This window comes from Salvelinus sp. IW2-2015, linkage group LG37 (genome assembly GCF_002910315.2).
Source record: "Salvelinus sp. IW2-2015 linkage group LG37, ASM291031v2, whole genome shotgun sequence".
Lineage (NCBI taxonomy): Eukaryota > Metazoa > Chordata > Actinopteri > Salmoniformes > Salmonidae > Salvelinus > Salvelinus sp. IW2-2015.
In genome coordinates, this window is record NC_036876.1 from 13525110 (window position 1) to 13549881 (window position 24772).

At 42.2% G+C, this 24772-nt stretch overlaps 1 protein-coding gene across 7 annotated transcripts in view; it reads left to right on the forward strand.

Annotated features, from left to right (window-relative positions):
• The first annotated feature begins 4115 nt into the window (after positions 1–4115).
• ehbp1l1a (EH domain binding protein 1-like 1a) overlaps positions 4116–24772 on the forward strand; it is a 61356-nt gene continuing 40699 nt past the window's right edge. For 3 of the 7 annotated variants that reach the window (XM_070437899.1, XM_070437900.1, XM_070437901.1), the window contains exons 1-9: positions 4116–4408; positions 13569–13626; positions 14020–14115; positions 14232–14285; positions 14510–14691; positions 17962–18110; positions 20296–20355; positions 21259–21513; positions 24511–24741. In XM_070437899.1, the coding sequence (XP_070294000.1) occupies positions 4305–4408; positions 13569–13626; positions 14020–14115; positions 14232–14285; positions 14510–14691; positions 17962–18110; positions 20296–20355; positions 21259–21513; positions 24511–24741 (1189 nt within the window). In that variant the 5' untranslated portion in view covers positions 4116–4304. The remainder of the gene's footprint in view (positions 4409–13568; positions 13627–14019; positions 14116–14231; positions 14286–14509; positions 14692–17961; positions 18111–20295; positions 20356–21258; positions 21514–24510; positions 24742–24772) is intronic. The other 4 variants (XM_070437902.1, XM_023982373.2, XM_023982375.2 and 1 more) reach the window with 4 other exon arrangements.

Genomic DNA, 24772 nt, shown 5'->3' on the forward strand with positions numbered 1-24772 from the left:
TTTTTTTTTGGTTGCACCTTTCACTGAATAAAATCGTAAATGCACCATATCTTGTGAGTGGAGCTCTCTGATGATCCTTTGCCATTGACAGCAGCCCAGTTAGTGTCAGTCCTGCCTTGCTTTGACTCTGTATGAAAGAGAGGGGGCCCATGGGACATGATTCAGAGCCTGTGCCTAGTACTGGCAGCCCTGGCACCCTACCAGGCAGCCTCTCAGGCATCCTCTATAAACATATCCACAGTAGTTCTTATTGGGTCATTTAGAGGACCTTGAACTGGATGTGGGTATGAATTGAGGTGGAGGGTGGTGTCTTCCTGGTTGTTGTTGTACCCCAAATAATCCTATATCCAATTTCACTGTTGCTAAGTTTTGTAGCAACTGGCCATGTTTGAGAGCATCAATTCTACTTAGTAGCTGATCACCGACTGAGCAGACTGACTGATCTACAAATCATAATTAGTAGTTATTTAGGGATGGGAGGTGATTGGTAGATCAGACTGATCAGAGTTGATGCTCTCGAACACAGCTGCTCTCTTTCATGGATTAACTGTCCCGTCATGTGCCGCCCTTTGCTGCCTGAGTCACAGGTTTGCAATCCCAGTTGTCCCCATTTAGGTTGAGAGACGGACAGGCTGATGCTGGTATGCACTGGTCAGAAGAACAACGGCGGAGGGATCAGAGGTGACATGACCCCCCCCCCCCCCCAACGCATGCCCCTGATTGGGTCGCTCTTATGTATGAGACCCGGTGGACAATCTCACTCCCTCTAACACACACAGTGAAGTCGGGAAGTTTGCATACACGTTAGTCAAATACATTTACACTCAGCTTTTCACAATTCCTGACATTTAATCCTAGCAAATATTCCCTTTTTAGGTCAGATAGGATCACCACTTTATTTTAAGAATGTGAAATGTCAGAATAATAGTAGAGAGAATGAATTTTTTCAGCTTTTATTTCTTTCAATACATTCCCACTGGGTCAGAGTTTACATACACTCAATTAGTATTTGGTAGCATTGCCATTAAATTGTTTAACTTGTGTAAAACGTTTCAGGTAGCCTTCCACAAGCTTCCCACAAGTTGGGTGAATTTTGGCCCATTCCTTCTGACAGAGCTGGTGTAACTGAGCCAGGTTTGTAGGCCTCCTTGCTCGCACACGCTTTTTCAGTTCTGCCCACAAATGTTCTATGGGATTGAAGTCAGGGCTTTGTGATGGCCACTCCAATACCTTGACTTTGTTGTCCTTAAGCCATTTTGCCACAACTTTGGAAGTATGCTTGGGGTCATTGTCCATTTGGAAGACCCATTTGCGACCAAGCTTTAACTTCCTGACTGATGTCTTGAGATGTTGCTTCAATACATCCACATAATTGTCCTCCCTCATGATGCCATCTATTTTGTGAAGTGCACCGGTACCTCCTGCAGCAAAGCACCCCCACAACATGATGCTGCTACCCCCGTGCTTCACGGTTGGGATGGTGTTCTTCGGCTTGCAAGCCTCCCCCTTTTGGGGATCCATGACATAATTTTCTGGAATTTTGCAAGCTGTTTAAAGGCACAGTCAATTTAGTGTATGTAAACTTCTGACCCACTGGAATTGTGATACAGTGAATTGTAAGTGAAATAATCTGTCTGTAAACAATTGTTGGAAAAATTACTTGTGTCATGCACAAAGTAGATGTCCTAACCGACTTGCCAAAACTATAGTTTGTTAACAAGAAATTTGTGGAGTGGTTGAAACACTTATGTTGGAGTCATTAAAACTAGTTTGTGTAAACTTCCGACTTCAACTGTACATTCAATGTACACAGAGAAGGGGGATTCCCAACCAGGTGGTAACATTATCTAACTCCTAGCCTCATGGGACACAGACTGGTGTCTTGCGATTGCTGTTGCATATAATGTAGCTATTGACACAGCATATGTCATAGTGCACTCTCAAAGACCATAGGTAGTTTAGTGCTAAATTTGGAGGGGAATACTGTGTAAAATCTGATCTGGTGCCAGGAATATATAGCTGCTCTTTTAATCCAAGAACACGTGATTGTATGCATTGCAAAAGCCCTATATGAACTCTTATATCCTGTAGGCCTCAATTAGCGTTACGATGTTCAGTGACCTTGTTAACATTTTTCCAGTATGTCTCTGGGTTCTCGCTGTCACCCTCCCCTTCATTTTGATGAACAGTCGGCAGGTGTTTGGCCCTGCGTGTCTATATTTATCAAGGAGGGGACTATGGGACATAACTCTGCATGCTGCAGTGGCTCTGATCTCTCCATGACTCATATAACCACCATGTTATTTTCCACTCCTAGAAAGAGAGGGACATTATGGCCTCATCCCTTTTCTCAGTCAACTATTCAGTTGGCAACTTTTGGAATTCCTCTAATTTCCAATGTTTACTGCAGTTTCAACTTTGTCACATAGAAACATTTGTGACAGGTGTAATCAACTTGGCCCAGAGTCTAATTAACAGCCTTAATGATTGCTCTGACGACCTCTTGTGGCTGAGACTTCCAGCCTATTCCTCCTCTACCAATTATGTCAACTAACCTGGACAGCATCCTTATTTTAAAGGGAGCTCAGTCAATCTCGTCAGAGACATGACATGTTGTACCCCATTTTGGCTCTAAATCCTCCATTTGAAGTCAGCTGTCTGCATACAGTTGCCCTGAAGTGCCATTTCTCCCAGCACATCCTGTGGACCCAGGTGGCACTGAATGACACGTGGGACCCTGCAGCTGGAAAATAGGAAGTGCAGTGACCAATAGGTGGCCCACCAACAGGAAAAAGATTGTTGTGGAAACATATTACCTCTAAATAACCTGTCTAGATGAGTTAATAAGGGAGTGGGGTGGGTGGTAACAGCACTGAGCCTTTATCTAAAATGTTTTATGAGATTGGAGAACACATTGGGAGGGAACTTAGACCATTCCTCCATACAGAATCTTTCCAGATCCATTTCAATGGGTTTCAGAGACTGAAATGGCCATTGCAAAATGTTGATTTTGTTGTCAATTAACCATTTCTTTCTGGATTTTAATGTGTGCTTGGGGTTATTGTCTTGCTGGAAGATCCACTTCCGGCCAAGTTTCAGCCTCCTGGTAGGGGCAACCAGGTTTTTTGGCTAAAATATTCTGGTACCGGGTAAAGTTCATCATGATACCATTGAACTGAACAAGGGCCCCAGTACCAGTGGAAACAAAATAGCCCCATAACATCAAAGATCCACCATATTGTACAGTAGGGTACGGGGTTATTTCCTGCATATGCATCCTTATTTTGACGCCAAACCCACCGCTGATGTATAAGGCCAAAGAGCACTATTTTCATGTCATCTGACCATAGCGCAGGTTCCAATCCAAGTGTCAATGCCGTTTAGCAAACTCCTGGCGTTTACATTTGTTGGATRACATGAAAATATAGCCCTTACACTTTTGTTCTCATGGCCAGTAATAAACTCCCCAGCTGCCTGAGTCTGTCAGCGTTGCGCCACAACTTATAAATAAACACCAGAGTAAACTGAAAAGTCCCCTGCTATTAGGTACAGTGTACTGTAGCCTTTGGTTTGCTGTATGAAGGGACTAAGCAAGAACATATTGCCCTGACATGTTTCCTGGCCCCCCAAATATCCGGTACTTACATGTCCCCCAGTTATTTTGTTTAGGCTATTGGTACCTATTGAATACCTCTTACCACACCTCAGCAAAGCCAGGACCATAGTGGGTTTATTACCATGGGATTACATTGGCATGTCCCCCTCCCCAACCCCCACAGTGCACCCTTTGACTCAAAAATATATAAATTGCTTCCCACACTCATCTCAAACAATGGACTAGTTGCAGTTGGAATAAGGAGATGCTTTCTTATTTTTCAGACATGTATTATTTTTTTATACCAGTAGAATATTATTTAAATATCATACTGGTCAATTAAACAAAACAAAAAAAATTATAGGCTACAAGTGAAAATGCAATACCTCAATTGATGTTTAATAAAACGTGTTATTGAATGAGAAATTGTTATGTTCATATCAGTTTTTTTTGCTTGGGGTGTCGTCTCACTGTTCGGATCTGTCGTGGCGTGCGTTTGTTATGCCTGAATTATGTGTGTGACATTCGGGACATGTGAACACCAGTCAGACTGTTGAACAGTGAGTGAACGTTGACGGTCTTTCTTTCGCAGCAAACGCAAGTGCTGCGGCAACATACTGGTGTTTCCCCAAGCAGCGAGGACAGAGGGGAACTGTGGAGAGGATTTATACCAATGTCTCTTGAGAAAATAACATTATAGCCTCCAAACATGACTTCAGTTTGGAAGAGACTTCAGCGTGTCGGCAAGAAAGCCTCGAAATTTCAGTTTGTGGCGACTTTTCAAGAACTGACGGTAGAATGCACGAAGAAATGGTAAGTGAACATAATTTACATTTTAGTCATTTAGCATACGCTCTTAGTCTTATCCACAGCAAATTACAGGAGCAATTAGGGGTAAGTGCCTTGCTCAAGGGCACATCGATAGGTTTTTCACGTAGCCAGATCGAGGATTCGAACCAGCGACCTTTCGGTTACTGTCCCAACGCTCTTAACAGCTAGGCTACCTGCCACCCTTTACTGGATTTAGCCTTGATAAAGTTGTCATGTCTGAACCGATAAAACATAACCTCGTGGGGTTTGAAACTTTTGTCACCTTGTCCTTCATTTCCTTGTCCCCTGCTTGAGATGTCATTTAATCAGGTCATACTTTCAAATTCATATTTGGTTTGTGTGCAATGCGCAATGATATGTTTGTTGTCCGTTTCTTACTGCTATCACATTGACTCCCCCATTTTTGTTGATCGTACACGTTTATTGCACAGGGCACTATGCATGAATATACTGTAGCCTACAGCTTTCTTCAACAGTCAATGCACTTCCGCATTTGTCCTCATGCTGTTTTCCCATTCTAATCATCGTCATGCGACAAGCATCTCAATTGACATTGTTGTTTTGAGCGTAAGCAAAACATATTTTGTCCAAATGTGTCGGCCTAAGCTTTGAAATGTTACTGGTGTAAATAGATGATGTCATAAATTATTTACACCTGTATGTATGACATCATCATACAGCACCTGTAGTGAATTGTTTTCCCTTTCCAATCAGGTGATATTATTCTTACACCAATGTATGTAATTGTTTTATTTATCCAGGTAAGTTGACTGAGAACACATTCTCATTTACMGCAACAACCTGGGGAACAGTTACAAGGCATGAATGAGCCAATTGTAAACTGGGGATGATTAGGTGACAGATTAGGAATTTAGCCAGGACACCAGGGTTAACACCCCTACAATAAGTGCCATGGGAACTTTAGTGACCACAGAGAGTCAGGACACCTGTTTAACATCCCATCAGAAAGACAACAACCTACACCGGGCAATGTCCCCAATCTCTACCCTGGGGTATTTTTTTCAGACCAGAGGAAAGGGTGCCTCCTACTGGCCYTCAAACAGCACTACCAGTAGTATCTGGTCTCCCATCCAGGGACCAACCCTGCTTAGCTTCAGAAGCAAGCCAGCAGTGGGACGCTGGGTGGTATGCTGCAGTGCTGAAAGACCTCTCTCAATGGTCAGGTGTGTGAGTGTGCACATTCTTGTTCCATGCAGTATAGAGTTAATATGGGTGTCCTTTTCCCMAAAGGTCACATTATACAACAGCAGCTGGGCTGTGTTTCTTTTACACTATTCCACTTTGGCTTTCTGTGTGTCCTCTCTGTTCTAACTGGGCCAGTTGTCCAAATTCAGAGGAGTGTGTTTATTGAACTTAATCTCCATTTATTATTTAAGTAGTTTTACCTTTTATATAGGCCTATTTTAGACCGGCATGTTGCCTTAGCTCCAGGAGTTCTCGTAATTATAGACAATATAGTCGGTGTGTACAACTGTACGGTACGGTATTTCAAGGGCGCAACTTTCACTGGGGTCAGGGGGGACTTGACCCCCCCACATTCTGAAATTGTATTTTTGTTCCCCCCAGTTTCATCATTGCTCTGTGATACAAAAAGTGGCAACGGTGTGCTTTAGGACCATGCGGATGCCTCGGTGCGGTCGGGTAGGCTGTTTGGCGGTTTCAGCCGGCTGGATTTAGGACCGCTCGGACACCACAGAGCATGCAAACAGAGGCAGCTGTTGTCTGTGTGTGTTATGCTTTTTCTCCGAGTTGTAAAAGCAAGCAGAGCAGAAACTGGCTACTCTTTATTTGACTGATGTAGCTGGCAAGGTAACTGCTGTTTGGAAGGAAAAAAAGATTCCCAGTGCTGAGCTAGTAGTGTAACTGACATGTAACGTTAGCTAATGTTTCATCCCTTCTCAATTGGATTTCTGTCTGAAGTGAATGAACTAGCTAGCTAACGTTAGCTAGTTAGTATCTACCCCAGCCAGTTCAGCTCTAGTCTCTAGCTATCTGTCAGGTAGCAGTATCTAACAGCTGTTGTGTGTATGGAAATGTTTTGTCCTGTTTCAACAGAAGTAAATGAACTTGGCTAGTTTTCGCCAGATGATGTAGCTACCATTAGAGAGAGCCAAAAGTTGGCTAATGTTAGCTAGTTAGCTCACTAACTTTAGCTRTTATTTTTGGCTCAATAGACCTGCATCAAATGATGCAACCAGCAGCCAAGCGATTGAAGACCGATATTATTGTTTTTTTGACAGCGTAATGTGAGTTTTTTAAAATTAGAGTTAATATAGCAATGTAACGTTATTTATCTGTCAGTTTCCCTAGGTGATTCCCTACTTTTCACACTGACACGGTATAAACAGCTCTACAGGCTGTTATGGTGTACATCACTATGCTCATCATGTCTTAGCAGGATCGGATGGTGACAGGGTCAGACAGCCAGGGAAGACCAGTCCACGGCGCTCAGGTGAATTCTGCAGTATATTATAACAATCAGTGAATGGATACAAAGTCCCATCTTGAGTTGATGGGTAGACTACAGTCAGGGATCTGAGAATAATGGTCATTTCCATTATTGAACCATTGATTCTCTTCTTGGATAATACAATGTATAAATGTACACCAAGGTAATCTTTTGTCATGCTTCATCTGAGCAGCATCAGATGGTGACAGCAGGGTCAGGCAACCAGGGATGACCAGTCTGTGACGGCACTGAAATGCAACTCTTTATTCTCTCTGTGCGGCAAAAACTGGACAAGCCAGAATCTTCAAAGATTGGAACTATTTAAAGGCAGTCTGACCCCTAAAGTTGATTTCCGAACTGTGTCAAGGGTTGATAGCATCTTTTCCCGATGACACAAGACGTGCCAAACAAAAATGTGAGAAGGACCTGGGAGACGGTATTGTTGATGATGAATGGATACAGATGTGTTTGAATACCCAGCCATGTTCATATCATCTCAGACGTAAATTACTGCAGTGCAAGACCATCCATAGAGCATACTATTATGCCAGTGGAACTGACTATCATGCACTCAGAAAGGTTATTCCTCTGCTGGAGGTTTAAAACACAAAAGGCGACATATTTGTATATGTTATGGTCTTGTGAAGGCTGGCTGAATTCTGGCAAAGACTATGGTCTTCCTGGAGGCTGTCGTCAGGAGAAACTGTCACCTAGCATTTATAGCGGCTAAGAAATGCATTGCCGTTAAATTGGAAGGTTGGTTATCTTCCCACAATGTCACAATGGATAGCAGAAATGTCAAGTGATGTATCGCTAGATTTGATTTATTACAAGATTTAAGGGTATACTGTGCAACTTTCACAAGGTCTGGATGCCTTTGTGGAATACTGTACGACAAAAGGAGTCTGTCGTGAAAACATTCCAACTTCAGGGGAGATACCTATTTAGGCAATCCCTAGCTGCTGGGCTGCTCAGTCCTGGCCCTGGGGTTCTGCCGTACTATTGGTTGTCACTCTGGCCTTGGCCTAACACCTGAAACCAATAATAAATGTTTTACTAAGATCCTAAAGCTGAGTGTGGTGTGTTGGGTCGGGGCGCTGCAGGGCGGTGGACCCCTAGGGGCAGGACGGGGCGATCCAGCTGTATTGTGTACAAGTAAAAAGAGCTCTACAGCCCTATTAGTCCTATGACATGAATTACAGCGCCCTCCGTAATTATTGGGACAGTGAAGCATATTTTCTTTTGTCTCTATACTCCTAAAGTTTGGTTTGGAAATCAAACAATGACTTTGAAGTTAAAGTACAGACTGCCCGCTTTAATCTTAGGGTATTTTCATCCATGTCAGGTGAACCGTTTAGAAATTACTGCACTTTTTGTACATAGTCCCCCCATTTTAGGGGAGCAAAAGTGTTGGGACAACTTCACTTGTATGTTTATTAAAGTAGTAAAAAGTATTTGGTCCAACATTCATAGCACGTAATGACTCTACAAATTTGTTTGGACGCATTTGCTGTTTGTTTTGGTTGTGTTTCTTATTATTTTGTGCCCAATAGAATTGAATGGTAAATGTATTGTGTCATTTTGGAGTCTCTTTTATTGTAAATAAGAATAGAATATGTCTCTAAGCATTTCTACATCAGTGTTGATGCTACCGTGATTACGGGTAATCCTGAATGAATTGTGAATAATGATGAGTGAGAAAGTTACAGATGCACAAATATCATACCCCAAAGAAATGCTAACCCCCCCTGTTGTTTGTAATGGTGAGAGGTTAGCATGTCTTTGGGGTATGATTTAAAATGCTAACCTCCCCTGTCATTGTAATGGTGAGAGGTTAGCATGTCTTGGGGGTATGATTTAAAATGCTAACCTCCCCTGTTATTGTAATGGTGAGAGGCTAGCATGTCTTGGGGGTATGATTTTTGTGCATCTAACTTTCACGCTCATCTTTATTCACGATTCATTCAGTATTAAATGTAATTATGGAAGCATCCACATTAATGTAGAAGTGTTTAGAAACATATTCTATTCTTATTTACAATTAAAGTGACACCAAAGGGTCATATTACATTGTGTAGAAATGTAGCAAATGAGCTTTAGATGCCCCCCAAAATTCAGAATTCTAAGCAGATGCTGTATCTCTTAGTATAACCTAACCCTAATCTACTCATGTAATCGTTTGCTCACGTGGAAGCAGACTGTCAGGCTGGTGAGGCTGCGTGTTTTACAGCCCCACCGATGGCATGATGCACTCTGCTGATTCAATCAGTGAATCGGATGAAATGCTGCATATGACTGCTCTGCACGGTCGGTGCGTTCATGAGGACGCGCGTACACACACACACACACACACACACACAACACCACCCCACACACACACACACACACACACACACACACACACACACACACACACACACACACACACACACACACACACACACACACACACACACACACACACACACACACACACACACACACACACACACACACACACACACACACACACACACACACACACACACACACACACACACACACACACACACACACACACACACACACACACACACACAAACCGACAGCAGGGTTTTAACCTAAGTCAGCTCCTATGCATGCATGGTATGTGCACACAGCCAGTGGTGCTGTGGTTCCTGTCTGGGCTCTGTCACTTTAAGAGTTCCGTTAGCATTACTCACACCTAGCATGTAGCCTACTTCCTCCAACCGTCGAGCTTTCGCTTGCAGACTAGCCTAGCTCTCTGTCGGTCTCCTCATTGTTGTAGTACACACCGACTTCACTAGTATCAGCATGTTAGGCCTATGTTCTTGGGATGGCAGTCTATCGAACCATCCTACACTTATTCAGTTTGATGATAACATCATTAATTACTGTCTAATTCTAATGTGATAACAATCAAGCCTGGCGAGTTTAATAACCTCTTATTCATAGAAGATGACGTGACACTTATGACCGTTTGATATATGGAATTAACACAAGCAGTRTTATTTGTTMGGGGCGGCAGGTAGCCTAGTGGTTAGAGTGTTAGGCCAGTAACTGAAAGGTTGCTAGATCAAATCCCTGAGCTGACAAGGTGAACATCTGTTCTGAACAAGGCAGTTAGTTAACCCACTGTTCCTAGGCTGTATTAGTAACTAAGAATTTGTTCTTAACTGACTTCACTGGTTAAATAAAAAGATGTCTGCTGTTGGTGTAGTCTGTATGTTTTGGGGATCTGACTCTTGGCTGCATACTGTGGCCCTGCTTGTTCAGCAATACTATCATGTGATGTTATGAAACCACAGACCACACATCACATTATTCTCTCACAATGAGCCTCAGCAGCCCAGGTCTGTAACAAGGGTCGGTCTTGTGCACATTCTATGTTTAGGCCTACTGTGTTCAGCAAAGTTCTCTGATAGGTCAGAGGGTGTTTTTGTTGTAATCAGACATGACATACATTGTGGCTTTGGTGTCTGTCCACATACAGAGTATAGCAGTAACCAGACCATAGTGTTTGGGGTTACCATTTTTCCAGTTGGCAAGAAGAATGTGTCAAATGTGGATCAGCTAGACAGGCCGTCCCCCAGGCCGTACTGATTGTCAAAACGGCTGATCACTAATGGTCAGTTTGCAGAAATAATGTGTGCCCGTTATCTGTTCAAGGTTCATTCTCCAAATACAGCACATCAGTCTCTCAAATGTATTTCCTCGAGAATGCATGCCGGGAGTGGGATCAAAAACATACCCTCATGCGACATGATGGAATACGGGAGTACAGTACAGTACAGTACATCCCTTCTATAACACTGTAGCCTGTAAGATGATGTGGAACCATTCACACAACTAAGGTTATTTGGGACCATTACGTCTCTCATGTATTTCACAAATCGTTACCGTTGTGCAACACATCTGTGCTTGAGTTGGGCCGGGTGCTCACCGCCACCTCAAATTGTCCACTGCGTGAGTAACCGGCACCTCTTATAGAATATTGGCTCCAGAGAACTACAGGCACCATGCAATTCATCAAGAGTAGACTGCAGTGTGTAACTATGCTAGAGCGCGTGGCTGGCAGGTATATGGGGTAGGCTGATATTTGGCTGGCGGTGGGTGAACTGAAGCAGCAGTTACCTAATGGTTAAGAGCAACCATTCTACAGGTCTATTTCTGTGCCATCCCACCAACCCCACCTTTCCCCCAGCCCCTTCCCTTCCACTGTGCCCTTTCTCTTCAATCCTCCCGTCTTCTATAACTGGCCTGCAACATGAGAAAGAGGCCCTGTCAGACTGTTCACACTCTGCCCTTACTCTCTCTCCTCTCTATAGGTCTTCTATTCTCTTTCCCTCTGCCAACAGAAATACAGTGTTGTTAAAAATGATATGCTCCCTTTCAGATTTTCTAAATATTTGCATATTTTTTGACACTGAATCTTGTCAGATCTTCAACCAAACCCTAATATTAGATTAAAGGCAACCTGAGTGAACATATTACACTAAATGCCGATACTAAATTCATTTATTTAATCAACTAAATTATGCAACACCCAATGCACCTGTGTGAAAAAGTAATTGCCCCCCTACGCGACTGGTTGCAACCAAATGCTTCCTGTAGTTGTTGATCAGTCTCTCACGTCTCACTCAGTATTGTATTGTACAAACTCCTGAGTGGTGCAGCGGTCTAAGGCACTGCATCTCAGTGCAAGAGGTCTCACTATAGACACCCTGGTTCGAATCCAGGCTGTATCACAACCGGCTGTGATTGGGAGTCCCATAGGGTGGTGCACAATTGGCACAGGTTTGGCCGGTGTAGGCTGTCATTGTAAATAAGAATTTGTTATTAACTGAATTGCCTAGTGAAGGTAAAATAAATGTCGCTGTGGGGGAATTTTGGCCCACTCAGTGACATTTGTGGGTTTTCGAGCATGAACTGCTCGTTTCAGGTCCTGCCACAACTTCTCAATCGGGTTTAGGTCTGGACTTTGACTAGGCCATTCCAAAACTTTTAACTGTGTTGCTTTTCAGACAATGATGGCAAGTCATCCAGGTCCTGAGGCAGCAAAGCATCCCCAAACCATCACACTACCACCACCATGCTGACCCCAAACCATCACACTACCACCACCATGCTGAACCTTTGTTGGTATGAGGTCATTACTGTGGAATGCAGTGTTTGGTTTTTGCAAGACATAACGGGACCCGTGTTGTCCAAAAACGTCCACTTTTGACTCATCTGTCCATAGAACAATCTTCCAGGAATCTTGATGATCATCCAGGTGCTTTTTGACAAACTTGAGTCAACTTTTTGGATGACATATGTCCCATTATGTCTGGCAAAAACCAAACACTGCATTCCACAGTAAGGACCTCACACAACGGTCAAGCATGGTGGTGGTAGTGTGATGGTCAGAAAGGGGGCAAATACTTTTTCATGGCACTGTATAGTTTTACTCATGGGCAGATAGACTTTTAAGTACCTATGTTCATTCTAGCATACTTCAAGACGTAACAGTGCATTCTGTTTCATTTCAACATGCAATTAGTCTGTTGCATGTTTACCTTTCGGAGTCGCCGGACTGACTGTAAACGAACAGCAATATCTTGCTCACTCACTATTGGTTCTTGTTGTTGGGAGTTGGCAAAGGTAAACAATACAATGCTATTTCACGTCCCTGCATAGAATATCTTCTAGGATTACATAATTGCTGTTCTAGTCTAGAACAGATCTGTTGAGTGACAACCCTCCTTGTGTGACATACATGTAGGAGGTAGCTGGCTGAGGCTGGAGACAAATTGAATTATTATGCCCTGGTGGTTGCTAGGGCCACACCCTCCATTGATAGGGCCCTGAGGACTGTAAACACAGAAGAAGAAAAAAAATGCCCCAGCTGGGTCATGTTCAGTAAGAGTAAACGTTTTGAAATGGGGATGTACAATCTGAACTTGTCCAATAAGAAATGTTGTGAAACGTTTTGCTACGATATGCCCTACTGAACATGCCCCAGCTAATGTCTCCCATACCAGAGGAACTCAGGCCGTAGCAGGGAAGTTAGTTTGTCGACGTTGATCCGATTATGGAGCTCATTCTCTTCCTCTGAGATGTCTGTTAGTCAGCGCACTGAACAGAGTCACAAGTAGTAGGTTTTTGTCCAGGCTGTTTTTTTTCCACAGCAGTGTGTGTGTGCGTGCTTGTTTGTATTTAAGAGAAGGCCAACTGGTCATGTCTTGAGCTTTTATCTTTGTGCCTCTTAAATTCCAACACTCTATTGGGGGGATGGGGGGGCATGTATTTCTGATGGCTCTAAAATATAGCTACGTTCCAGACAGCCTAGCCTATGGACTAAACGCATTTATCAGTATTAGTATGTGCATTGATACTGTTCATAGTAAGTGCTTACATTCAACATGACTGTGCCATGTTATAGCCTGAAGGAACAGGATACACAGAGAGCTCAGTCCTGTAAATGATCCTATGCTAAATACCGGTATTTTCCTATGTAAAGAATACCTCAGACTCCAGTAGCGGCCTATTTAGGTCCTATTATATGGGTTAGTTAACCAAATACTGCATTATCAATGGAAACACTGATCTACACTGTAGTGTTTATATACGTGTATACAGTATTAAGAAATGCTTACAGTATACCGTGTTTTGTCCTTTCTCTACTTACAGGCAACCAGACAAACTGAGAGTAGTATGGACCAGAAGAAACAGACGAAACTGCACCAAGGTAATATGGGGAAAGCTACTTCATTTAACAAGTAGAGGAGTGGCATGTGTAGGCCTATTTGTCTAACACTTGTCATCATGATAAAGTCTGAGAAGGCACAAACGGTATGTAGCCTACCTGAGGGTGTGTAGCYTGTAAGGTGAATGGTCAGATTTGCTTGTGTCTGAGGAAATGGAACCATCTAGATACGGAAGTGTATAAGGTATGAGATTTGAGCTAAGCCATAAATACATCTGCCTTTRTTCATCACAGTAATTGCTTTATTAATCACATCACATGAACTTCTAGTAACATTGAGCACTCTGTGAGATACACATGGCKTATTCAATATAAAATGCATATGGTCAGCACCTGCTCTGGTCCTTTCCCTGACCTGGGCTTTCCAATCCTCAGCTGCATGGATGGCAGCCGGGCATCAAGAACCCCTACAGGGGCACAGTGGTATGGCAGGTGCCCGAAAACCTGGACATCAATGTCACACTTTTCAAGGTATGGCATCTCAAYCCTAGGAAGATATGTGTGAATGATTGGGGAAATGATTTAGATGAATCAGCATTTGAATTGTCAAAACATGTTTCCTTATTCTCAAAATCTCTCTCATTTAGGACCCGACWGCAGACGAATTTGAAGACAAGGACTGGACGTTCATCATTGAGAATGTGAGTGAATGAATGTTTCCATCAATTCTGAATTCCATTTTTAGTCAAGGCGGATTCGTGGAATAAGTTTGACAGAGCTGTCAAGGATGACATAGTACATGCTACCCAAAAATGTCCTGAGTTAAAGCCTCTTATATACTGTGAAGTGATATATATTGGATTCAAAACAGCATTACTTTGAAAACATACGATTGGCTAATGACCCCTGTCTTTTGTCCTTCTAGGAGACTAACAAGGGCCACAGGAAGGTGCTGGCATCGGTGGACGTCAACATGAAGAAGTTTGCCAGCGCCACGCCTGCCCAGTATGACCTGACGCTGAAGCTCAAGCCTCTGTCRGTGAAGGTGGTGGAGGCCACGCTCAAACTGACCTTGACCTGCGTCTTCCTCAAAGAGGGCAAGGCCACGTGAGTCACCATTTATTTAATCAGTGAAGTTTATCATAGGTTTACCATATTACGTTAAGTAGATAATATGGTAAACCTTTTAAATAGCCTTATGTCAAGAAGAGAGAGGTTGAGGTACTAAAACAGGGGTGTCTAACTTATTTTGCCCCGGGGGGGGGGCGCATTTTCGTCTTCAACCACGAGGTCAGGAGGGCCTCACAGATTTTGCCGTTAAAATTTGCAAAAAATAGTCSTCTATCCATYGTTTTGGGAATTTTCAATGCTCCTTGACTGTCTAGTGATTATTAACGAGCTAGACTGTCAAGAAACTATGAATATAGGTCCATTATAATTTCTACACAGTTTCGATTTGGTTTTAGTCACTTTATTTTTTTTCTTTCTCCAAAATATATACTGTGTGTGTACATACAGTGGCAAGAAAAAGTATGTGAACCGTTTGGAATTACCTGGATTTCTGCATAAATTGGATATCAAATTTGATTAATCAAATCTTCAACTAAGTCACAACAATAGACAAACTAATAACACACAAATGATTGTATTTTCTTGTCTATATTGAATACATCATTTAAACATTCACAGTGTAGGTTGGRAAAAGTATGTGATCCCCTAGGCTAATGACTTCTCCAAAAGCTAATTGGAGTCAGGAGTCAGCTAACCTGGAATCCAGTCAATGAGACAAGATTGGAGATGTTGGTTAGAGCTGCCTTGCCCTAATAAAAACACTCACAAAATTTGAGTTTTCTATTCACAATAAGCTTTGCCGGATGTGAACCATGCCTCGAACAAAAGAGATCTCCGAAGACCTAAGATTAAGAATTGTTGACTTGCATAAAGCTGGAAAGGGTTACATAAGTATCTCTAAAAGCCTTGATGTTCATCAGTCCACGGTAAGAGAAATTGTCTATAAATGGAGAAAGTTCAGCACTGTTGCTACTCTCCCTRGGAGTGGCCGTCCTACAAAGATGACTGCAAGAGCACAGCGCAAAATGCTCAATGAGGTTAAGAAGCATCCTAGAGTGTCAGCTAAAGACTTACATAAATCTCTGGAACATGCTAACATCTCTGTTGACTATCTATGATACGTAAAACACTAAACAAGAATGTGTTCATGGGAGGACACCACGGAAGAACCACTGCTGTCCAAAAAAAAACATTTCTTCACGTCTGAAGTTTGAAAAAGTGCACCTGGATGTTCCACAGCGCTACTGGCAAAATATTCTGTGACAATGAAACTACAGTTGAGTTGTTTGGAAGGAACATGCAACACTATGTGAGGAGAAAAAAGAAAAACATCAAAACCTCATCCCAACTGTAAAGTATGGTGAGAGGAGCATCATGGTTTGGGATGCTTTGCTGCCTCAGGCCTGGACAGCTTGCTATCATCAACGGGAAATGAGTTCCCAAGTTTATCAATACATTTTGCAGAGAATGTTAAGCTATCTGTCCACCAATGAAGCTCAACAGAAAGTTGGGTGACGCAACAGGACAACGACCCAAAACACAGAAGTAAATCAACAACAGAATGGCTTCAACAGAAAGAAAATACGCCTTCTGGAGTGGCCCAGTCAGAGTCCTGACCTCAACTCGATTGAGATGCTGTGCATGACCTCAAGAGAGCAGTTCACACCAGACACCCAAGAGTATGCTGACCTTGTAAGAGGAATGGTCCAAAATTCCTCCTGACCTTGTGCAGGTCTGATACGCAACTACAGAAAACGTTGATTGAGGTTATTGCTCCGAAGAGGTCAACCAGTTATTAAATCCAGGTTCACATACTTTTCACCCTGCACTATGATTGTTTACAACGTGTGTTCAATAAAAGACATGAAAACGTATAATTGTTGTGTTTATTAGTTTAAGCAGACTGTTTGTCTATTTGTGTGACCTAGATGAAGATCAGAACAAATTTGATGACCAATTTATTAAGAATCAGAATTTCCAAAGGTTCCATATTGTTTTCTGACATACTTTCTTCCACTGTATACACTACCGTTCATAAGTTTGGGTCACTTAGAAATGTCCTTGTTTTGAAAGAAAATCAATTTTTTCCATTAAAATAACATCACAATTTATCAGAAATACAGTATAGACATGTTAATGTTGTAAATTACTATTGTAGCTGGAAACGGCTGATTGTTAATGGAATATCTACACAGACGTACAGAGGCCCATATCACAACCATCACCCCTGTTCCAATGGCACATTGTGTTACCTAATCCAATTGATTATTTTAAAAGCTAATTGATCATTAGAAAAACCTTTTGCAATTATGTTAGCACAGCTTAAAACGGTTGTGCTGATTAAGAAGCAAAAAACGTCCTTATTTCACTAGTTGAGTATTCTGGAGCATCAGCATTTGTGGTTCGATTACAGGCTCAAAAATGGCCAGAACTTTCTTCTGAAACGCGTCAGTCTATTCTTGTTCTGAGAAATGAAGGCTATTCCATGCGAGAATGCCAAGAAAACTGAAGATATCGTTACAACGCTGTGTACACTCCCTTCACAGAACAGCTAAACTGGCTCTAACCAGAATAGAAAGAAGTGGGAGGCCCGGTGCACAACTGAGCAAGAGACAAGTACATTAGAGTGTCTAGTTATGAAACAAATGCCTCACAAGTCCTCAACTGCGCTTCATTAAATAGATGCAAAGAAAAAGCCATATCTCAGACAGGCCAATAAAAATAATTATCTACAAAGTAAAAATAGTAAAAATAAAGAAAAACCCTTGAATGAGTAGGTGTGTACAAACTTTGACTGTACTGTATATATATATATATATATATATATATATACACACAGTTGAAGTCGGAAGTTTACATACACCTTAGCCAAATACATTTAAACTCAGTTTTTCACAATTCGAGTTTTAATGACGAGTTTTAATGACTCCAACCTAAGTGTATGTAAACTTCTGACTTCAACTGTGTATATATATATATGTATATGAATATGTATGTGTGTGTGTGTGTGTGTTTTATTACTCAAACCACCCTGTACTAAACAGTTTACCACATTATGTAAAGTTGAAAAAGCCTTGAGCCAACTTTCTTTCAACTAAGCTTACAGTTAAATAACACACAGTGCAATACAAGTAGGTATGTAGTGGATAGGTACAGTATATAAACGTTTGAGTTGGCCATTACTGACCTGTATACACCTGTATAGTGAGTTGATGATGTTCAATGATTAGTCATAAACTGTCGTTTAGACAATATTACTGTTTTGGGATGAGTCATAAGGCTTGTTGCTTCCTTTCTCCTCTACAGAGATGAGGACATGCAGAGTCTGGCCAGTCTGATGAGCCTGAAGCAGAGTGACATCGGCAACCTGGATGACTTCAACGATAGTGACGAGGAAGAGGGCGGAAGAAGAGCCAGCATCGGAGCCAGCATGGGAGCCGCAACTCCCGTCACAGGTAGTGGTCTCAGCAGACATGACACAAGTCATCAGTGTTTTCATGTTCCGAGATCTAGTCCAGGCTTAGAGAAAATGTGTCAGAGACAGAGACACTCAAAATGCTCTGGTCTGGAATACTGCCACGCTGATAAATACAGTAGCTATATACTAATCTTGCATACACACTGAAAAAACACAAGTCTACTTATCCACTTCATCTGACAGTGATGCATATACAGTTGAAGTCAGAAGTTTACATACACCATTAACCAAATACATTTAAACTCAGTTTTTCACAATTCCTGACATTTAATCCGAGTAAAAATTCCCTGTCTTAGGTCAGTTAGGATCGCCACTTTATTTTAAGAATGTGAAATGTCAGAATAATAAGAGAGAATTTATTTATTTCAGCTTTTTATTTCTTTCATCACATTCCCACTGGGTCAGAAGTTTACATACACTCAATTAGTATTTGGTAGCATTGCCTTAAAATTGTTAACTGTTGGTCAAACGTTTCAGGTAGTCTTCCACAAGCTTCCACAATAAGTTGGGTGAATTTTGGCCCATTCCTCCTGACGAGCTGGTGTACTGAGTCAGGTTTGTAGGCCTCCTTCTCGCACACGCTTTTTCAGTTCTGCCCACACATTTTCTATGGGATTGAGGTCAGGGCTTGTGATGGGCCACTCCAAAAACCTGACTTTGTTGTCCTTAAGCCATTTTGCCACAAACTTTGGAAGTATGCTTGGGATCAACTGTCCATTTGGAAGACCCATTTGCGACCAACTTTAAGTTCCTGAACTGGATGTCTTGAGGATGTTGCGTTCAATATTATCCACACTAATTTTCCATCTCCAATATGCCAGGTCATATATTTGTGAAGGTGCACTCAGTCCCTCCTCCAGCAAAAGCACTCACACAACATGATGCTGCCACCCCCGTGCTTCACGGTTGGGATGGTGTTCTTCGGCTTGCAAGCCGCTCCCTTTTTCCTCCAAACATAACGATGGTCATTATGGCCAAACAGTTCTATTTTTGTTTCATCAGACCAGAGGACATTTCTCCAAAAAGTACGATCTTTGTCCCCATGTGCAGTTGCAAACCGTAGTCTGGCTTTTTTATGGCGGTTTTGGAGAAGTGGCTACTTCCTTGCTGAGCGACCTTTCAGGTTATGTCGATATAGGACTTGTTTTACTGTGGATATAGATACTTTTGAACCTGTTTCCTCCACCATCTTCACAAGGTCATTTGCTGTTGTTCTGGGATTGATTTGCAATTTTCACACCAAAGTACGTTCATCTCTAGGAGACAGAGCGCGTTTCCTTCCGAAGCGGTATGACGGCTGCATGGTCCCATGGTGTTTATACTTGTGTACTATTATTTGTACAGATGAACGTGGTACCTTCATGTGTTTGGAAATTTCTCCCAAGGATGAACGAGACTTGTGGAGGTCTCCAATTGTTTTTCTTTGATTTTCTCATGATATCAAGCGAAGAGGCACTGAGTTTGAAGGTAGGCCTTGAAATACATCCACAGGTACACTTCCAATTGACTCAAAAGATGTCAATTAGCCTATCAGAAGCTTCTAAARCCATGACATCRTTTTCTGGATTTTTCCAAGCTGTTTAAAGGCACAGTCAATTTAGTGTATGTAAACTTCTGACCCACTGGAATTGTGATACAGTGAATTATAAGTGAAATAATCTGTCTGTAAACAGTTGTTGGAAAAATTACTTGTGTCATGCACAAAGTAGATGTCCTAACCGACTTGCCAAAACTATAGTTTGTTAACAAGAAAYTTGTGGAGTGGTTGAAAAACGAGTTTTAATGACTCCAACATAAGTGTATGTAAACTTCCGACTTCAACTGTAGTAACAGGTAAACAAAACTGTCATAGGAGATGTTTACTTTGCACATATGATTGCCAGCCATATGAGGTGTGACAATTCTATTTTAAGCATTTATGTTTAAAAACATTGCTCAATACACCGGCATAACATGTTGCTCCACTCTCCAGCCTCACACCTATGTCTCAACTACGGTGGCCCAATTTCCCTGTTCTACATTTTCCCTTTCAAATGTATGAATGCCAAGAAACTCTCTTTCCACGCCAAGCTTCCCTTTCCATAGTATATCAATTTAATTTCCTTCGTTTTCTTTCCTTTTCCTTTAATATGTTCCTTCCTTCCTTCCTTCTACTTTGAAAGCTTCCACAAGGAGAATACGTGATCAGGCATGGAGACCTGTGATTGACCCAGAGGCCACAGGTAACTTCCTGTTTCCTCCCCTGCTCCCACCTCCTCTGAATCCTGATTGGCCTTTTYCCCCTATCCCTTCTCCTTCTATATAACATCCCATCCCTCATTTGAAATTATGATATTCATGGSTTATAAGCATTTGTCTAAATATTGATCATCAACCTATATACATAATTTGTATGGTTCGATGAATCATATTTATTAAACCGAATGGATATTAGCCAATTAGGTTTCAAATGAAGTTGTATACCTCATTACATTCTCATATTTAATCAGATACTCTCCGCAAGGGTAAATTAAGCAAACAAATGACCAGTCGTTTAAATCACTGTTTGAAGTGATGGAATCTGATAGATGTTAAAATGTATGGTTACACAATACAGAGTCCTAAGGTGTCCATAGGAGCTGAGCTTTTTCTTTTAAATTCTTCTCATGTACAGTATCAAATGTACTGTAATTMAACTGTGGGACTGAATGCTGGGGCCTAACCAGGAATTCTTGTYCCTGGCACATAGAAATGGGAGTAGGGTTTAATCATTGATAATGAAGAGTTACAGTGAGAAAGAAACGGTAATTCKAGCAACTGTACAGTTTGACTGTATGGTATGAGTATCCGAGTACTATCACTCTCCATTGCTTATATTCTTTCAATCTTCCCCTCTTCCCTTTTCTCACTTCCTCTTCCCTTCTGTTTTCACTTCTGTTTCCCCTCCTCTCTTCTCTTCCTCAACTGAATCTCACTTATCTTCTCATCTCTTTGGTCCAYTTTCTCTCTCTACTTTCCCTGCCATTCTATTCTGTTCTCTCCTGCATCTGTSCTCCCTTTTATCCTTTGCTCCTACTCTCTTTTCCATCTTCCTCCTTTTTCTGCCCATCGCCTCCCCTCCCACCCCGTCCTCATCTCTCACCCAGCTGCCAGTAAGATGGATGGGAGTAGCTCATCTGGCACTGTGTCTACCATCTCACATCTGTCACGCCCCCCTCTGCCCGTACCCCTCGACCCCTCCGCCCTGCCTCCCGCCCCTGCCGCCCGCTCCCGACTCACCACTGGCCCCGCGGGCACCGCTCAGCAGGCACGACCCTCCCCCTATGCCTACCAAGTGCCAGCCTTTGTCCGCGCCCACCCACCTGCACTGCCCAAAATCTTCCAGCCCGCTGCTGGCTCAGGTACTGGCAGACTGACTGACTTACAGACATCACAGTGATAAAGCTGAAATAAATCGATTTCCGGCTGAAATCCGCATAAGGTGAAACAGCGCAACTGTTCGCCCGCAGCACATTTGTTATTGTTTTGTTTTGTTCTGTTGGTGAAACGAAAAAAAATCGCAGTACATACTCTGCTGTTCTATCGCACGTGCAATGATGTCTGAGGGGGGAAAAACTGTCTGTTGTTTTGAAGTTACTTTGTTGTTGTGACATCACAAACGGACGTGGCAGTTTCACCAAGTACGGATTACAGCTTTAATCATAGACTACACCTATTGTAATAAGTAAAAGGTCAAATAGCAGCTTTTATTCAAGGTAAGGATACCGCCGAGGGATACCCAAATGTTTGATTCTGAGTTTTGTAGTTTGGGTATTCTGTCTCACGTGAACACAGTAAAGGGGCCATTACCATGTTATGCCATGTACAGTCAGGTCCAAAATTATTGGCACCCTTGATAAAGATGGGCAAAWAAAAGACTGTATAAAAGAAATAATACAAATACTGAGCTATATTGTATTCTCAATTTTGGGGAAATTATATTATTTTATACTAWTACAATTGCTCAGAGAAAGAGATTTTGTTTAAAGCAAGTAAGCGTTTTTTCTAAAAAAGATAGAGGTCAAAATGATTTGCACCCCTSTTTTCAATACCTTTCAATACCTCACCTTGCGAGGATAACTGCACTGAGACTTTTTCTCAAATGTTTTGAGATGGGAGACCACATTGGGAGGGATCTTAGACCATTCGTCCRCACAAAACCTTTCCAGAGCCTTGATATCCTTCACCGGTGTTTATGGACTGCCTTCTTCAATTCAAACCACTGGTTTTCAATGGTTTTCAAGTCCAGAGACCTAGATGGCCATTGCAAAATGTTTTCTGTTTCAATTGACCATTTCTTTGTCGATTTTGATGTGTGCTTGGGGTTATTGTCTTGCTGGAACATCCATTTTCAGCCAAGTTTCAGCTTCCTTGTAGAGGCAACTACATTTTTGGCTAAAATGTCCTGGTACTGGGTAAAGTTCATGATGCCATTGACCTTTACAAGGGCCTCAGGACCAGTGGATGCAAAATAGCCCCATAACATCAAAGAGCCACCACCATATTTTACAGTAGGTAATGGGTTCTTTTCTGCATATGCAGAACTCAGCAAACTCCAGGCGTTTACATTTGCTGGATGACGTGAAATTAGAGCTCTTTGAATTGAAGATGGCAGTCCATAAGCACAGACAAAGAGTATCAAGGATCTGGAAAGATTCTGAATGGAGGAATGGTCTAAGATCCCTTCCAATGTATTCTTCAATTTCATCATTTTTGAGGGGCTGATAACGCCACGAAAATGTTGCGCGCATCGATGTGGCCAGAAGGCGTGAATAGATAGCAACAATGACAAGAAGCTGCCATATGGGGAATCGTAGGTGATTTGCTTCAGGTCATTGTATCTTGTTAGTGATACCATGTCTTGTTTTGACTGATGTCATGTCTAAGCTAATATGGCAAAAATTCGCTAGCTAACCAACAACTGTAACGATGTATTTGAGAGACAACAAGTGCTCGTTGTGCAAATGTATTTGTTTTCATGAAAAATGTGAAAATATAGTTGAATATAGATGAAATTGTCAAGGCTCAGGAGAAGACCCAGATGCAGACAGTTTCAAAGTAACAAAAGTTTATTACAAAAACAGGGGGGCAGGCAAACGACGGGTCAAAGGCAGGCAGAGGTCAGTAGTCCAGAGCAGAGTCTGAAAGGTACAGAACGGCAGGCAGGGTCAGGGCAGGCAGAGGTCAGTAATTCAGGGTGGTATAACAGGTACAGAATGACAGGCAGGCTCAGGGTCAAGGCAGGCAAAATGGTAAAAGACTGGGAAAGCTAGACAACAGGAACTAGAGACAGACAGGAGCACGGGGGAAAAACGCTGGTGGGCTTGACGAAAAACTAAACGAACTGGCAACAGGCAAACAGAGAACACAGGTATAAGTACACTGGGGATAATGGGGAAGTCGGGCGACACCTGGAGGGGGGTGGAGACAAGCACAAAGACAGGTGAGACAGAAATATAGTTTAAGACAAGAGTCTAAGACAACCCCATCTGTTTTGCCCCAGAGATGCGTACGCGTCGCTTTTGACCAACCCGTCTATAGAAATGTATTGAAAACAGGGCTGCCAATCATTTTGACCCTTATCTTTTTTAGAAAAAAAACTTAATTACTTGTTAAACAAACTCTCTTTCTCTGAGCAATTGTATTAGTATAAAATAATATACATTTCCCATTGTGTTGAGCATATATATAGCTCMATTTTTGTATTATTCATTATTATACTTTATCAAGGGTGCCAAACATTTTGGACCTTACTCTATCTTTCTATGGTCTGAAGCACCCCCTGCTGTTTACATCAGTAAAGCTATGGCAAGATTGGGAAAAACATGTCGACACATTCCTTGAGGAATGAACTGAATGTCCTGAATTACCTTGAGTCTCTAGAGACACACAGGGGTCTGGAATAATTATTTTCTCCACTGACCGAAATGCCAGGCGTTAAATGTTTATTGCAGAGATTGCCAGAGGCAATTGCTTCATTTCCATAGCAACTGCCTTAGCTCGCAGTGAATTTCTTCATCAAAGCGGTGTCATACTGTATTTATGGTTTCTGGCGTTGGTCCTTGACTGTTGCTAGGGAAGTGAGATCACAGTTAATAGGGCTGTTTAGTTGTGGAGTAGTTTAGTTTACTCAGGCCAGTTTCAAGAGAAAGCATGTACTTTAAAAAAAAAACGTTGTTTTTTTACATTAAGCCATGCTGAAGGACACAATTGTTCTACTCTCTGCACTGGTCAAGCTTGATTCTAATTTCTCAACCCATCTTTAATATGCTTTCTGTTTCTCACTGTCTGCCCTCTCCCTTTTCCTTCACTCCTCTCTTTCTTCCTYCTCTACTCTCTCCTCTACCGTTTTCTCTCAGTGCCCATATCTGTAGGCCGGAGGCCCTGTGGCTTCCAGACTGACCCGGCCCTTGAACCTGCCAGTCTTGCTGAGGGCCATGTGGCCCCTGGTCTCCCCACCTTCTCTCCATCAAGACCCCTCTCAGCCTCCTTCACTGGGCCTTCCTCCTCTTCCACCTCTCCTCTCTCCTCTTCACCCTCTGCCCCATCTGTCTTTCCACCTCCCTCTTTCTCGGATATTCCACAGACAGGTACTGCATGCACAGAAATTGATGGGATAGT